Here is a 15,497-nt window from a genome sequence, read left to right on the forward strand (position 1 = left end):
CACCATTGCAGAAAGAAATGTCATGCAAAATCAAATCTCAGCCTTTTATGTGTCTCTTGATACTGTCCTCCTTGCTTGAGGAATGTGATAGCTTATGTCGTCTGTCTTGGCATTAATCGAGTTAACATCTTACTCACTCAATGATTATCTTCACTCGAGTGATGACCTTGTCTTATTCATTGATGAATCCTTGTCTGTAGCATGTATGTAGCATGTAGCTAGCGGACAATAAAAGTTATGAAATGTCACAAACCCTAAGGAGGAAATGAGTATAGGGGAAAAGAGCTGGTGTACAAGAAAGGAGTCTTAGGATTGGGAACGGTGGAAACAAATGCAGAGACAAAGAGGAATTAGAGGAACTTAATTCTACTTCATTCAAGAATCTATAGTACATGTTATAGAATTGCCAAGGATACTGAAGAGTAATGAAAAACACCAACCATCTTGAAGAAGGCATTTTGAGAATTATATTATATAAAAGTAACCTCATGATGTATCTCTAAGGGCTGAGTTCAGGGGTTCAGTTGTTTGCCTAGCATGTGAAAGGCCCTGGGTTTGATCTCTAGCACTGCAAAAACAAAACAAAAAAATCTTTAGAAACAGTGCTTGATGGGTTGACCACACTGGAGTGGATTAAGATCTAAATCATTGAATTCAAGCTCTAGAAACCCAGTGGGCAGCCATAGATGTTTAGGGGGGTCAGCCCAGGAATGGCTGGTGATGCTGCCCATTGCATCGGATGCTCCCGATGCTCCCTTTGAGCTGCCATGGCAACCCTTTGACCAGCTGCATGTCTCCCCGGGACTTGGAGCCCAAGGAGCACAGGCCACAGAATGGTACTTCAGGTGCCAGGAAGGAGGGAGAACTCTCACCCCATTTGGCTTTCAGTGTACTTAAGATGACCCCAAGATGGCCACATGCCTACAAAGAGAAGTCAATACATGGTCGCTCCCTTCACAGGGAGGTTTGTACCCTGGTTGCCTTGGAAGAGAATCTAGTATATATCTAGTGTATCACTCCTGTCATTTGTACTACATTTTGTTTCATAAGCGCTTCACTTTTCTTCTGATGAGAAAACTGAAGCTAAGAGAGTTTAAGTAACTAACGTGGGTGGGATCTGAGTGAACACGTAGCAAAGAAAATGGAATTTTATAAATAACTGGTTTTTATCAGTCCCTGGCAGAGTTGGGATTTGAACTCAGTTCTGTCCACTCTCTAACATACCACTTAATGGCAGTGGTGAACTGGATAGCTGGTGGTTCCTGTCACAGACCAAAACTCTTTTTGCTTTTTATATTTAAGGTTGGAAACTGAGAGGAAAAATTTTCTGTTTGTAAAGTTGTCACAGCTTGTGTGACAACGTGAGTCAGATGCTGCAAAGAAATGTTTCAGCACTGGCTGCGATGTGCTTTGCAGTTAATGTGGGTGGGTTCTAAGCGAACATGAAGCAAAGAGAGAGGGATTATATTGTGAAAGAGAATTAGTAAATGGCGAAAGTAAGTGGGTGACTCAATTTATATTACCCCAAAATAAAACCAATGGCTATGTAAAACTATAATTTGCAACATGTTTATGGCGTATAATAAAGACTAAGCAGGTTTCAAATTCCTGCAGAGGAGAAGATAAATTACTGGTGCCAGATGTTTTGCAACCCAGCAAGATAACATGAAAATTTAATTTTTACTTGCTTAACTATAATATTTATGACTCCTAAAATCTAGGGTTGGGTTCATAAAATAGGAAAGGTTACAGCTATCTGCTTGGTTACAGAATAGATCAACTCGCGGAGAGGATAACTCTGCAGTAAGAAATTCACAAATGTGAATGTAGGCGGAAAACTGATCATTTATTCTGTTCACTTGTTGAATGTTTTTCTGTCACAGCCATTTATACCAGAGCTGGAAGAACTGATGACAAAAACATATGCATATAAACATCTCTTTCTTTGCTCAGATGGTCATGGTCTGTACCACTCTGCTTTCCTTGCTACCCCTATCTACCTCCCCTCCTTCTGTCCTGGCTTTGTCTACTTAATTCCAACCTTTCCTTACTGTCCTGCCTTTAACTAACATTCCCTCAGGGAATAGTCTGAGACTTCCTGTACTAGTTAATTGCCCTATTACACACCTTTAAAATGTCATAAATCCCTTTGTAGCAATGGTCCCTGTTGCTATTTTATATTTTGGAGTTAGTATTTGATTGCTGTCCTTCCCATGAGCCAGCTAGCTCCTTGAGATCAGGGACATTTTTCATCACTGCACCCCCAGCCCACAGCATAGTACATGTGTATGGCACATAGGAGGTCCCCAATAAATACGTGCCAAGAAAATACAGCTTTTCTTGACTGGCTAGTGCTAGCTCCCAAACACCTTTCCATTAAGTTCTTACAGTTTTGAATAATGCCTATCCAGAACCATAAAGGAAAATGGTGAAACACTCCATTCGCTTCATTTCTTGGGGCATTGAGGATGTCTACAGACTGAAGGAACTGGCAACAGAGTCCCTGGCTCAGAATATTGGCTGCTGTCAATTCAAGGAGAGTTTTTGTTCTCTGTCCTTACTTGTTTATTCTAAATCATTCTGCCAGTCACTTATTTTCCATCCTCATTTGATTTTTACACTGGCCAGATTTGGAGCAGTGGAGTAGTTTTAGGACCACTGTTAATAACAGATGGAGCACTGAAGAACAGTAGTAGGAAGTCAGCATGGTGAATAATAGAAATCTATTTTAAGCTGCCATAGTTGGTTCTCTTAGTCCTAAAGGCTACTGACTGTCTTGTGCTTGCATGAAAGTGCCAATGTTTTCATGTGAGGAAAAGGTCAGAATGATGGGTAGTGAGTGATACTGAAATTCTGCAATCTCTGGCAATCAGAGATCATTAAGACTGGAAGGGTTTTTGAGACCAAATTAGAAAACTGAGTAACAACCACCAAACTGGCTGAAACTTCCACAGCTGTCTTGACTAAAGTAATCAGTGAAGATTAGCTAGAATTCCTTCATTTTGGAAGTTCTTTTCAGAAAACCATGTCCTTATGGGAAACAGCTTAAATGTTTATTGGCAGTGTCTCTGGGAAGAGTCAAGATGACTGAATCTTCCAAAGTAGGAAGGGAGAACCGAGGGGCATCATTTCCAAGGTTAGCTACCCGTAGTCCTCCCCTGATGAGCATCTGTGTGGGTCCTTCCTAAAGTCTGAGCAGAACCCTGGAGAGTGCTTAAACAGATGTGGTAAAAACATTCTGTTTCATACTTGGTAATGCTTTCTATTTTTCAAAGTACATCAAAATGTATACCTTTCCCACCTTATTTTATCCTTACCTTTATTTTTGTTCTTTTAGCCTCACAGCAGCCATGCTGGTGTCAACAAAGCCACAGGGAAATGATCTTGGTAGACAGACATCAGCATCCACTGCTGACCTCTTCTGAATGGACCGTGTGGGGTGAGGCCAGGGCTCCTCTAGGATTGCCTGCCACCCACAAGGCCCCGCAGGTGCTTAGCTTGGAGAATTTACCTGGTTCAGTGCTTTAGGAGGCTCAGCCTCCTACAGTGGCAGTATATTAAGAAGAATCCATTGTTTAATCCAACTCACACCAGGTTTATCAAGCCTGAAGGCCAATGTATTAATTCACAAAGAGTGATATGATTGAGAGAAATACAGAGCAAAGTACTTTCAACTACAAACATGTGTGGTCTCTCTTAAAACACATTCCTTGGCCAGATAGTGGGAGTTGTTTCTCCCCATTTCAGAGGCAGCCTGGCTGGCTCATTTAACATAGCCCTTTTAGCATTGAGCAGGCATGGGCTTGGGACTGATTTTTTGAAGATGGCTTTGTATATTTGAGCTCTGATCATGGGTTGATTTTATAGATAACTCCCAAAGAACAAGCTTATTTTCCTTCCTTCCAAATTCCTGTGTGTTACTGCAGGATTGCCTCTTTGTTCTACTTGAACCTATGCCCTTTTATTGACAAAAAATGAGGCACAGAAGGATTCAATGACATTCTTTCAATCATTCAACACATATTTAGTGAGTAACTACTATGTGCCACACTTTAAGATGGGCTCTAGGGAATAAAACAATGTATCACACACAGGTTTTGTACTCAAAGAGGCAGATGAATGAGTAATTGCAACAAAATTAGGTAAATTCACTATTGGGAAGTTGAAGACACAGGTGGTCCTAGATAGTGTGACCACCTAACCCTGTTTACTCCTCCATGTTTTGACCTTAGCTGATTTTGGTTTTCCAATTTAATAATCAAGTAAAATCTAGCTGAACAAATGATTTCAGAATGAGAACATTAAAAACATCACTTGGGCAAGCTCCCTTAGTTGGGAAGGAGAGACTTCCTCCCCAGAGGTAGGGTGAGGAGGGTTAGCTATGCCCTCATGGTGGAAGATGTACCTTGCCTTTGACAGGAAAACCACCAGGAACAAAGCCACGAAAACACCTTGCAAGTTTCAGTTATGCAGAAGGAATCAAAAATTACTCTGGAAAAGATGAATGGAGGTCAGATGTCATAGTTCCAAAGCAACTTTGAAAAGTGTTAGAAATCTTTTTTAAAAGGAAGAAGAAGAAGTATCACAGAGCACCCTGGATATGGTTATGGATGGTATAGTAAGAGTTTTATTCAGGAACATAAGGCTTAGAGTTTAATTTTTAATCAAAATTTCTGCTACCAGAAACCATTTGTTTGCTAGATTCCGTCAGGTCAAAATTCATACTGAGGTGCTTTTTAATTTTTTAGTCTTTTCTGAGGTTTCTGGGAAAAAGTTAAACAAATGTTTGGGCCAGAGATTTGACAAATTCATGAAGATATCTGTCAAGTTTTTAAATATTTCTGAGTGTTTCTTTTGCCTTAACTAAGGTTGGTGAGTTCAAATACTATTTGAAAGAAACTAGTTCCCAGTGTAGCAGGAGAAAAAATTCCACCTGTTTTAGCTGTTCTGAAGATAGTACTAAAATGACATATGTCCTACCTTCTGGCTTTTTATCAATTTTGAGAAGCTAACTACTAGCATATAAAGTACAGGACTTTGGATATTTGGAGAAACTGAAGATTGTGCAGTGCTGGGGGAATTATTCCAGACTAGTCATCACTTTGACAGGTAATAGCTTTCTATAGTAAACAATGGTGATTCTGTGGTATAAAACATCAGGAAACCAGATGAATAAACAAACAATGAGTAGTTTGGCTTTCCAGCCAAAAGAACTCTGTTAATTTTCTTCAATAATCATGTAACTTTATGAATAGGTTTTTTAAAAAAAAAATTATTATAGCCTTTTAAAAGAACCAGAAGGTATGTGATGTTTGACAAAGATTGTCTGAGCAATTATTTACAAAGTAAATTCATTCTAAAGCTTCGATGTGCATCTGAGTGAACGTGAAAGACTACAAAATTCAGGCTCCCAGGCTTTTATGAAGTGAGATTTTAATTCAGTAGATCTGGGATAGGGCCCACAAATTTCATTTCACTTTTATTTTAAAAACATTTTTACTAGTATATTTTAGTTGTAGGGGGAAGGGGCCTCATTACGACATTTCCATACATGCTTACAATGTACCTTGGCAGATTCAGCCCCCTCCATCCTTCTTTCTCATTCCCCTCCCAAGAATTTGCATTTTAAATCACTACCTCTGGTGATTTTTAGGTCAAGGATCTGTTGATCACCAGACTAGTTTATCTATTGTGTGACCAATTACTATAAACGCAGCAGTTTAGAGCCACATAATCTCAGTTTCTGTTGTCAGAAGTCTGGGTGTGTCTTAGTGGGTATGGCTTCACTCAGGGGCTCCCAAGGCTAAAATCGAGGTGTGCCAGCCAGCTTGCATTCTCATCCAGCACCTGTGCTTCCAAGCTCATTCAGGTGACTGGCAGCATTCATTTCCTTGCTGCTGTACACTGGGGGCCTTGGCTTCTTACTGGCTGTTGACTTTAGGCTGCTCACACATCGTAGAGCCCATCTGCAGTCCCCCTCCATAGGGCAGTTCACAATAGGGCTGCTTGCTTGCTTAAACCAGCAAGAGAGTCTCTTTGATCTCAGGGAAAGCTCACACCCTCTTTTTTAAAAAGACATTTTAGCTTGCTTGAGATAAAATCTACATAGGGAGTTTCCTTGTGGTATTTCCATGTATATATGTATTATAACCCTATTTGGTTTATCTCTTCTAGTTTTCTTTATTCTATCTTAGTCCCTTCTTATTGTTGTTTTAACTGGTTTAAAATTTCTATATTCATTCTTGTATAGAGAGTATATCAACCCTATTCAAGTTCTTAGTTTCCCTTCCCTTCCCATGTGTGACCTCCCCTTCGTGTGACCAGTGTTTCATAAGATTGCTGCATTTGTGTTAGGTCTATAATTCACACATGGGAGAGAACGTGCCTTTTGGCCTTCTGAGCCCCTCTTTGAAGGGCTTTCACTTTATTAAATCAAACCTACCAAGATAGCTCCTTTTCCCTCCACTCAAAACCAACTGACTTGAGATGTTAATTATACCCGTAAAATCCCTTCCTCTTTGCCTTATAACTTAGCAGAATCACAGGAGTAAAATCCCATGCTATTGAGTCCTACCCACACTCAAAGGGAGGGGATTATAGGGGGGTAGGAATTTGGAGGACTATCTTAAAATTGTGCCTGTCACAACCATCCTCTGACAAATGCAGGTTTGAACTTTTGGTGTGAGAATGGACTGACAGAGCTAGCTATAGATGTGTTTGGTACTTCCTGACAATAACATAAAAGTGAAGCATGCCAGGGGCTCAGGTACAATGGGTCTATGAGGAGACAAGCAGGAGAGGGGAGCTCTGGCCCAGGAGAACACTGGGTCTCAGGTCTCATTTCCCATCTTTGACCTAATCAATCAGGAAGTTTAGTCATTTCCCCTTTGGAAGACGAAGTACTCCGTAAGAAAAACTCCTGTCGATGATTTCAGTATTTCCATGGACATGGAAAGGCCCTCAATAGCTTCTGGAAATGCCTCATCTATGGAGATTGGTTAGCTCAGTGGTAGAGTGCCTGCTTAAGATGCACAGGCCTGGACTGGATCCCCAGCACAGGGGAAAAAGGAATCTATGTATATTTATCCCTTATAAAAATAGTTACTCTCTAAATTTTTCATTAAAATGGATAATTTTCTGGGGAAATTTATGAAACCTGATGCCAGAAGAAATTTAAAAAATCTAAACAAACCAATTATAATAGAAGACAAAGAAAAATATGTCAATTATTCCTCAAAAAGGAATAAGAAGAATTCACAGGAGACTTTTACCAGTCTCAAATAAATGTATCTTTAATGTGGTATTAAATGACTATATACTATATTAGTCTGCTTTCTGTTACTATCACAAAATACTGGAGCTAGGTGCTTTATAAAAAAGAGGTTTATTTAGCTTACATTTCTGGAGGATCAAAGGTATAATATGGTGTGGCCTTCTGTTTATCTCTGGTGAAGGCCTCATGGCAGCTGGTACTACAGTGGCACGAGTGTATGTGAGAAGGAAAGATCACATCATCAGATAGGAAGCCAGACAGACCAGGGAGGGGTCAATCTTGTTCTTTTATAACAACCTTCCTGAGATAACTAACCAGGATCCCATAAGAACTACTTAATCCCTTCTGAGGGCAGAACCCCAGTGACCTCCCACTGGGCCTCAGCTCTTGAAGGTCCCATCACTTCTTAACATCACCACAGTGGGGTCCAAGTCTTTAACGTGTGAACCCTCTGGGGATAAATCACACTCAAACAATAGCACAGACTAAAGGAAAAATTCAATTTCTAAAATAAGCATTAATAATAATATTCAAATCCAAGGAAGACTGAGTCTAAAATGAAGCCACTGAGCAATCTTTTTTTTTTTCTTTCTCAGTACTGAGAATTAAACTCAGGCCCTCGTACTCACTAGGCAAGCACTCTCCCACTTAAGCCACACCCCTGTCCTTTTGTTTTTAAGTTTTCATTCAGATATGGTCTTGCTCTTTTGCCTGGACCTCGGACTACAATCCTCCTACCTCTGCTTCCTGAGTGGCTGGGATTATGGGCTTCTATGCCCAGTGAGCAATCTCATTTATGTATAATCCATGCAATAATCCTAAATAAAATAGCAAAAACATCCATGGAGCAGTTTTAAAATCATATGTACACCCCTCCCCCCCACAATGATCAAATAGGACTTATTCCAGCATATAGGACCATTTAGCATTAGGAAGTCTGTTAATGTCACTCATATTTATAGATCTAGAAGGAAAAATGGATTCATTATCACTATTGATGCTAAAATTTCATTTGAAAAAAGGAAAAATTTCAAATTTCATTTGAAAAATGCCCATTTTTTAGTAAAAATTATAAGAAATATAAGAAAAAAAGATATTTCTTTAACATGATAAAAAAAAGGTCTGTCTCACACAAACAATTAAACAACATACAAAAGGTCCAGAAGGATGCTTAATAATAGGGAAATACTGAAAGCAAGCTGAGCCAGAAATTTTCAAGGGTGTCTGCTCTTCCACTCTATCTGGCTTTATATAAGAAATACTAGCCAACACAATTACATAAGACACAGAAATAAGAGACTTGAAAAGAATAAAATGAACACTATTTTACAGATAATATAATTGCATACCTGAAAAAGACTATGATAATTCCCTAAAAATTACAAAATATAAAAATTCAACAAGGTGTAGGGTACAAGATAATATAAAAACCCACTAGGATTTAAATATTTAAAGGGCAACCAGTTAGAAGACATACCGTAGTTAGAACAACTATAAGAAGAGAAATACATAAGAATAAACTTAGTAAGACATGGGCAAGATCCTTCTGAAGAGAACCAGAAAAACATTCCTGAGGGACAAAAAAAAGAAACTGAGTGAAAGAAAGGAAACTATGTGGTGTGGTGGGAAGTGATTGCCTAGGAGACAGTTTACTGAAAAGCTCTTCATAGTTGTAGTATTTAACTCAGTAAATGAAATTTCCCAAAGTCTATATTATTAAAAGAAATTTTCTAATTAAAAGAAAAATTTCTGAGAGAAGGTTCTGTAGTATATCTGTTTGAATAACCTGTGCCACTCTTCAGTCATTTCACGTACAAGAAGCTCCATGTTCTTGAGCACACTCGAATCCCCCCTTTTGATTTCCTCAGAAGCAACTCTCGCCCCTCCACTCCCACCCCCACCAAAAAAAGAGAAGCAACTATTACCCTTCTTTGGAAATGGCTGTTAACTCATTTTCGCCCATTTCAGGGCTTTGTGCCAAAAGCAGAGATGTCTATGAAACAAAACCCACATGCTATGCAGAATTCAAGTCTCAATATAAAAAGTAGGAAAGTGGGACCCTGGATCTTAGGAAAATAAAGAGATGTCGTGGTGTAGGATGTGACATTTCATTTCCTACCTTGAGATCAACTGAAAGATACTATTAGAAGAATAAAGAACTTTATAGAGACATAAAACCATGCAGCAGGAAGGCAGATTAGAGTTGATCTAACTTGTAACTTTGTTTCTTGGTAAAATTGGCTCTGCAATTGAGAGTATCATTAATATTCTTACACGTCAACAAAATGTGGTAGAAGGAAATGTTTGCATTTAATTTCCAAACCAAGATTTTTTTTCTTGCTAGACAACATTGTGCTTTACATTTTTTTTCTGCCTGGCTTATCTCTAATTATGCTTCAGGTCTTGTGTACAGGAAATGGAGTGAGAAGGTGAGGGAAAGAAGGAAGGGACAGAAACAGTTGACAGAAGTGGGTTTAAGGCGTCAGGGCTGTAGGCGGGAAGTACGGTGAGCGATGGAAATTGTCCAAATCCTTTTTAGATGTTGGGTGGGGTTCTCTTACATCCTTCCCACATTAGAATGCCTTGCTGTTGACTAAATGTAGCTAACACAGCTCCCCTTCACTAGCAGAGCCAGCACGGAGGCGGCCCTTGGCTCAGGTGAAGGAAGTGCTTCCTCCAATACCAGAACTAGAAGTTGCTTCCTCCGTGCTTCAGCAAGATCAGTATACACGGTGAGTGATGACTTGGCTTTATTGACTATTTGGCTTGTTCGTTACAAATGTGAACAGATTCAAGGAGGTACGACTGACCTAAACTACATTTCCACCTGCATGTCACAGGTTGAAAGTGATGGACTTGCAAAGTCAGTCTATGTGACATAGATGTCATGAACTAAAGTCATGATTTTCTCTGAGATCCAGGAAGGATCAGTAAACGAATCTCTCAGCCTATTAGACTAAGCTCAGTCTGTTAAAGTGCCCTGAAATGTCAGCTCCTCCCTTGACGTGGTTTGTCCTGGAGTGGAGCCATAATTTAGTCACAGTGTGAGAACAGGGAGAGCCGCTCTCTCACCCAATTATTGAAATACAAAACTTTGAATTTAATATCGGATAATCTAGATGAATGCACATTTATTTCCTATAATGAATCTAAAACTATGATCATTTTAGGAACATGTTTCATTCACTTGACAATATTTATTTAGTAGCTCCTGTGTTAGAGGCACTCTATAGCCCCTGTACTCTACCACTTGAGCCACTCCATCAGCCCCTCTATAGCCCCTGTAAAGTGTAAAAAAGTACAGGGAAGAGGAAGGAATGAGCACTTCTGAGTGTCTTCTTCTTGTGCTTGGTGGTCATTGACTGGATCACTTACTCTTCATAATCACTGAGAGGTCAGTAATCCAGCTTCTAGCAGGATCCAGATGTCACACTCAAATTGAATAAATCAAGGAAGGGTTATTAAAGGGTTCATTAAACCAGGGTGTGGGAAACCAAGAAGGAATGTAGCCCCATGGGACTAGTGGTACTGGGGCAGTGTTACTTCCTTAAGACTAACAGGACAAGCTACCCAGAGAGACAGGGACAGACAGACAGATACACAATGAATATGTGGGGAAGGCTGTCTGGCAAGAGGTATTACCTCTGGTCAGGGAACACTAAAGCCTGTGGTTGCCCTAAAGAGCGAAAATATGTGCCCCAGCTCTGCTGTCTGCCTGTCATCGAGTGTGCTCACATTTCACTGGCCAAGGTCATCCAGAGCCAGATGCACTGAGCCCCATTGTGCAGTTTGTGTAGATTAGTCCTGCAGGACATCAAGCAGGTGGACGGACATGGAGAGCAGATCTGGGGAGGCAACTGGAAGGATCCAGCACAGGTGGTCAATCTGACAACCAGAAACTAAACACCAGGATGAAAGATCAGAGCTTAGTGCTTGGGTGTTGTTGCAGTCAGGGTCTGCTACGGGCTCAGACTCTAGTCAGGATGTAATGATTGTGTGAAGGAAATATTACTGGGCATCATGCTTGATCCCTCTCATGCTGGTCCTCATTCTGGCTGCTCAACTTTGCAGATGAAGAGCTCCCCTTCTGTCATTCATCACATGTCTCTTGACACTGGCTATGTGTCAAGAATTCTGTTCTTAGGCAAAAAAAATAAGGCAGTCAGTGAGGAAATCAGAGTGGGGAACTTCTAATTCCAATGAAGAGAGTCAAGTGACGTGATAGAAGTATTCAGCAGGACTAGGAGAGCTTACAAGAGATACCCAACACTCAGAGGGTAAGAAGCATCTACTTGATGCTCAGTAAAAATCTGTTGAATGAAAGAATAATCCCAACTTCTTTCTGTCTCTACTAGACTGTGACATGCTACGACTAAAAGAAACTTGCATGAACACTTAATGCTTTCATTTAATAGATGTGGAAAATAAACCAAGCGAGCTTTAGTAGCAGAGGCTAGGTGAATCTGAAGGTTTTCTGGGTCATAGGCTGGGCAGCTGACTATCACTTCCCACACTGAACCCTTAGGGATACAATGGCGGATCCATTGCATAATAGGAATGCAGTGAGCCCTTAGTCAATGACTTGAGGAAGTTTTTTGGTGTTCTCCTAAGACACAGTTTTAATAAATGATTTAAAATTGCTTTCTACCAATTCTATCTTAGGCAATAGCTAACACTTTTTTTTTATATGTGTGAATAATATTTGCTTGCTTTTTTGTTTTAATCTTCAGCCTATCCCTGGGCAATCTGGACTGAACCATACTGAAGAATACTTATGATTTTATTTTGGGAATGAGGAGGCTGGTAACTGCTTGGGTCCAGCTGAGGATGCACAATAGGACAGCAGTAGGGGTGTGGACTGGCTGATGAGAACCAGCTGGAAAATATTCATTTGACCCACAAGAGCAAGGAAACGAGAGTTTTCGTGGAGCCAGTGTGAGTCATGGAAAACAAGCTGATAAAACCCATGGCAAGAACATGAGAACCCATATGCACTTTGAATCCATCATTCTGCAGCTAAGAGTGCACCCAAGGGCTGAGTTTTGAGGAGCCGAGAATGGTCAAGGATGAAAATCCTTTCCTTTATGGTCTACATTGCAGATGCTGAGTGGATGATTTTTCCTCTACAGATGACTTGTGTCTATTTGGCAAATTACTTAAGAGGGCTTGCTTTGCTTGTTAATACATTTATTTTCATTTATGAATCTTGCCTCTCTTTGGCAGTGGGATATTTTTAAAAAATTCAAGAATACCAAAATAAAATGAATTTAAATGAAACACCTGAGTATTTAAATTTAATAGCAAAATTTCTGATTCTTTGACTTTCTTATTTGTTATAGCCATCATGGATATAAACATAATTATAGCTATTAATTACAATAAAAAGCACATATAAGACAAAGCAACAGTTCAATGTTGAAAACTACAAGAATGTTTTTCCAGAGTTAGGATGGAACTTAATCTTCTGACATCATTATATGATTAAAATTGCTTATCTGGTTATCTCCAGAGTATAATTATAGAGTCAGGATTGATAGTAAATGCTGAGGTCTGAACATGCTACCCCAAAATATGGAACCTTGACATATTGACTGAATGCATTTGAGAAAACAGCAGGAGGTCACTGTGATCTTCCCTACCACCTTTCTTCCCTGAAGCAAGTAATAAAATTTTTTCTGACCTTTCTCTGAAATACATCAGAAGACTCCCATGTGAGAGGAGCCCTCCTGGTAACCAGAAGCAAGGAGTATCCTTATCTCCAAAAACATAGGGGCACAGAAGAATCTGAATGAACAGGTCTTGCTAAGTCCCCCCGGTTTATAACCATACTGTTTTTGCCCTACCATACTTCTTCACAGTTCTCCATTCTTCATCAAACTACCTTTAAAAAACACTCAAGTTTCCCTCTTTCTTTGGGTCTTTATTTCCTTATGAAAGTTTTTGTGTCACATAAAATTTATTTAAATAAATTAGGACACTTTTCTCTTCCTAATCTTTTGTCATAGGGGAACAGCCTTGATTTAGAGGGAAGAAGGAAAAGATATTTTTCCTCTCATATAAGCAATGTTTTAGCAGCAATGAATGTTCCAGCACACAGCTGTTACTTTTTTTTGTTTAAAAATTTTAATTTAAAAACTTAGAAGTTGAAATTTAGCAAAAAGGAATTCTATTAGTCTTATTTTTTCTTGACTAGGTAGGCCTAAGTATTAGATGAGTCAGCTCAGATCTGGGAATTTTTCAGCAGGAGTTTAGGTGTGTCACATTCTATGAGGTTCAGATATTATATAATTTCTGAAAAGTCAGATTATTGTTTCCCTGCACATTACCTGTTATGTTCTGACAGATGACTTGGAAATCAGTGAGAACTTTGCTTACAAAAGGCATAAATTAAGGTTCAAGTTCTGTTCAACTGTGGCAGCTTTCAAGAAGCTAATTTCACTAATTTACAAAAATAACAGACTTTCATGGGCACTGAGGCACAGGAAGGGGTAGAGAACTGACTCTTTGCCAACAAAGTGTGTAGGAGCTGACAGAGGAGACAGGATAGGCACGCCACTGGTCAAAACACTGCACATGATAGAGTAGGTGTCATTTGCAGTGGCTTCCTGCTAGAATTCAAAAGCCTATGGAATCATTTCTGGTTGTAGAAATCAGGGCAAGCTTCACAAGAAGACACCCTTTGAGCGGTCCCATTAAGATACTTTCTCCTGGTCTCTCAGAATTACCAACCTTCCCAAGAAATGTACTTCCCCCCTCCCGTCATGTCCCTTTCCACAGCTATGACTTACAATTATCTTTGGTTATTAATTCATGTCTGGTTCGCTATTTAGACTGGAAGCTGCACAGGGCAGGGAACATGCCTGGTCTACAGTCGCAGCAGCTGGTATGGTGTTCAGCTTACAGTAGGTTCTTTATAAGTGTTGACTGGAGTTCCTACTATGCACTAGGAGTATGCAAAGTATACTCCCATTTCATCCTTACAAGGACACCTTGGGACAGATGTCATTTTCCCTGCAGCAGCTGAGGCCCAGGCAAGCTCGCTGATTTGCCTCCTTTCAGGACTTAGGTGTACTTCAATCCTTTTCCAGGTGGAGGCTGGAAAAGGAGCAGGCAGGTGAGGGGCGGCCTGACAGAAGGCATCCTCAATGTCTTCTGCAAGAGCAAGGATGCTGGTCAGGTGTGCCCTTGAGGAAGACTTTGAACCGGGATTGCTGGTTGGTCACTGACCTTGGGTGTATTCCTCTTCACCCAGCTGGCCCCGGTTACAAAGAAACCTGTGGTCCTTGGTGCCTGGCCGGATTCATGGCCTCCCATTTACTGCACTGACCCTGGCGTTTAGAGTATCTTGCTTTTCAGTTGTTTCTAATCTGTTCATGACCCCCCCATGACATGACTGATAGTTAGCAATGACCTACACTCACCTGGACGTCTGTGTCCTGCTGAGTGGCCAGGACCCTAGCTTTTATTCAAGGAATTCAGGTGTAGGTTGGAGAATGGAGAGAAGAAACATGGTATCACACCAGGGGGCTGCCACAGGTGCTTCATCATTGAGTGGTCACAAGGGAATTAAAAGTAGTAGGAGGGATAGATGGAGGAGAGGATATGGAGGGAGAGTTAATGATGTATGGTAAATGGTTTGATGCAGGCTGGGAGTGAGGGTGGGAAGGGAAAGGAGAAAAGAAACCCAGATGGCGGCCCTGCAAACTCCCGCCTGAAGAAAATATCATCGCCCAGACTTGCAGCTGCTATTTTTAGTTTTGTTTTCTAGAAGACTTTTCAACTTCCAGGGAAACTATTTCTGTCCTAGCCTTAAATTTGGTTCTTTCCCCTCCTAGACTTAGCCACCTTACTTACTTATATTAGTTCATTTTCTATTATTATAACAAAATACCAGAGGCTGAGTACTTCATATAGAAAAGAGGTTTACTTAGCTCCCAGTTCTGGAGTTTCAAGAGCATGGTGCCAGCTCAGCTGGGTGACTTCATAGTGGAGAGCATCGCAGTGGGAATGTGTTTGTGAGAGAGAGATCACATGATAAGACAGAAAGCTAGGGTAAAGGGAGGGCCTTTTTCTTTTTAGTAATAACACTATTTCAAGAACTTAAAAAAATCTGCAAAAAACCAAAAAACAAAACACTAAGGGTCCCATGTGAACTACCTTAATCCTTTCCAAGAGCAATGACCCTATGACCTAATGACCTCTGACTAGGCCCCACCTCTTTTTT

At 40.2% G+C, this 15,497-nt stretch overlaps 1 protein-coding gene across 5 annotated transcripts in view; it reads left to right on the plus strand.

Moving 5' to 3' along the window:
- Tmem156 (transmembrane protein 156) overlaps window positions 1-12,543 on the plus strand; it is a 35,016-nt gene extending 22,473 nt beyond the window's left edge. For 3 of the 5 annotated variants that reach the window (XM_074042452.1, XM_074042453.1, XM_074042451.1), the window contains 2 exons: window positions 9,900-10,005; window positions 12,004-12,543. In XM_074042452.1, coding sequence (XP_073898553.1) covers window positions 9,900-10,005; window positions 12,004-12,028 — 131 coding nt within the window. In that variant the 3' untranslated portion in view covers window positions 12,029-12,543. The remainder of the gene's footprint in view (window positions 1-9,899; window positions 10,006-12,003) is intronic. The other 2 variants (XM_020161887.2, XM_020161886.2) reach the window with 2 other exon arrangements.
- Window positions 12,544-15,497: the final 2,954 nt, after the last annotated feature.

The sequence above is a fragment of the Castor canadensis genome, chromosome 9 (genome assembly GCF_047511655.1).
Source record: "Castor canadensis chromosome 9, mCasCan1.hap1v2, whole genome shotgun sequence".
Classification (NCBI taxonomy): Eukaryota; Metazoa; Chordata; class Mammalia; order Rodentia; family Castoridae; genus Castor; species Castor canadensis.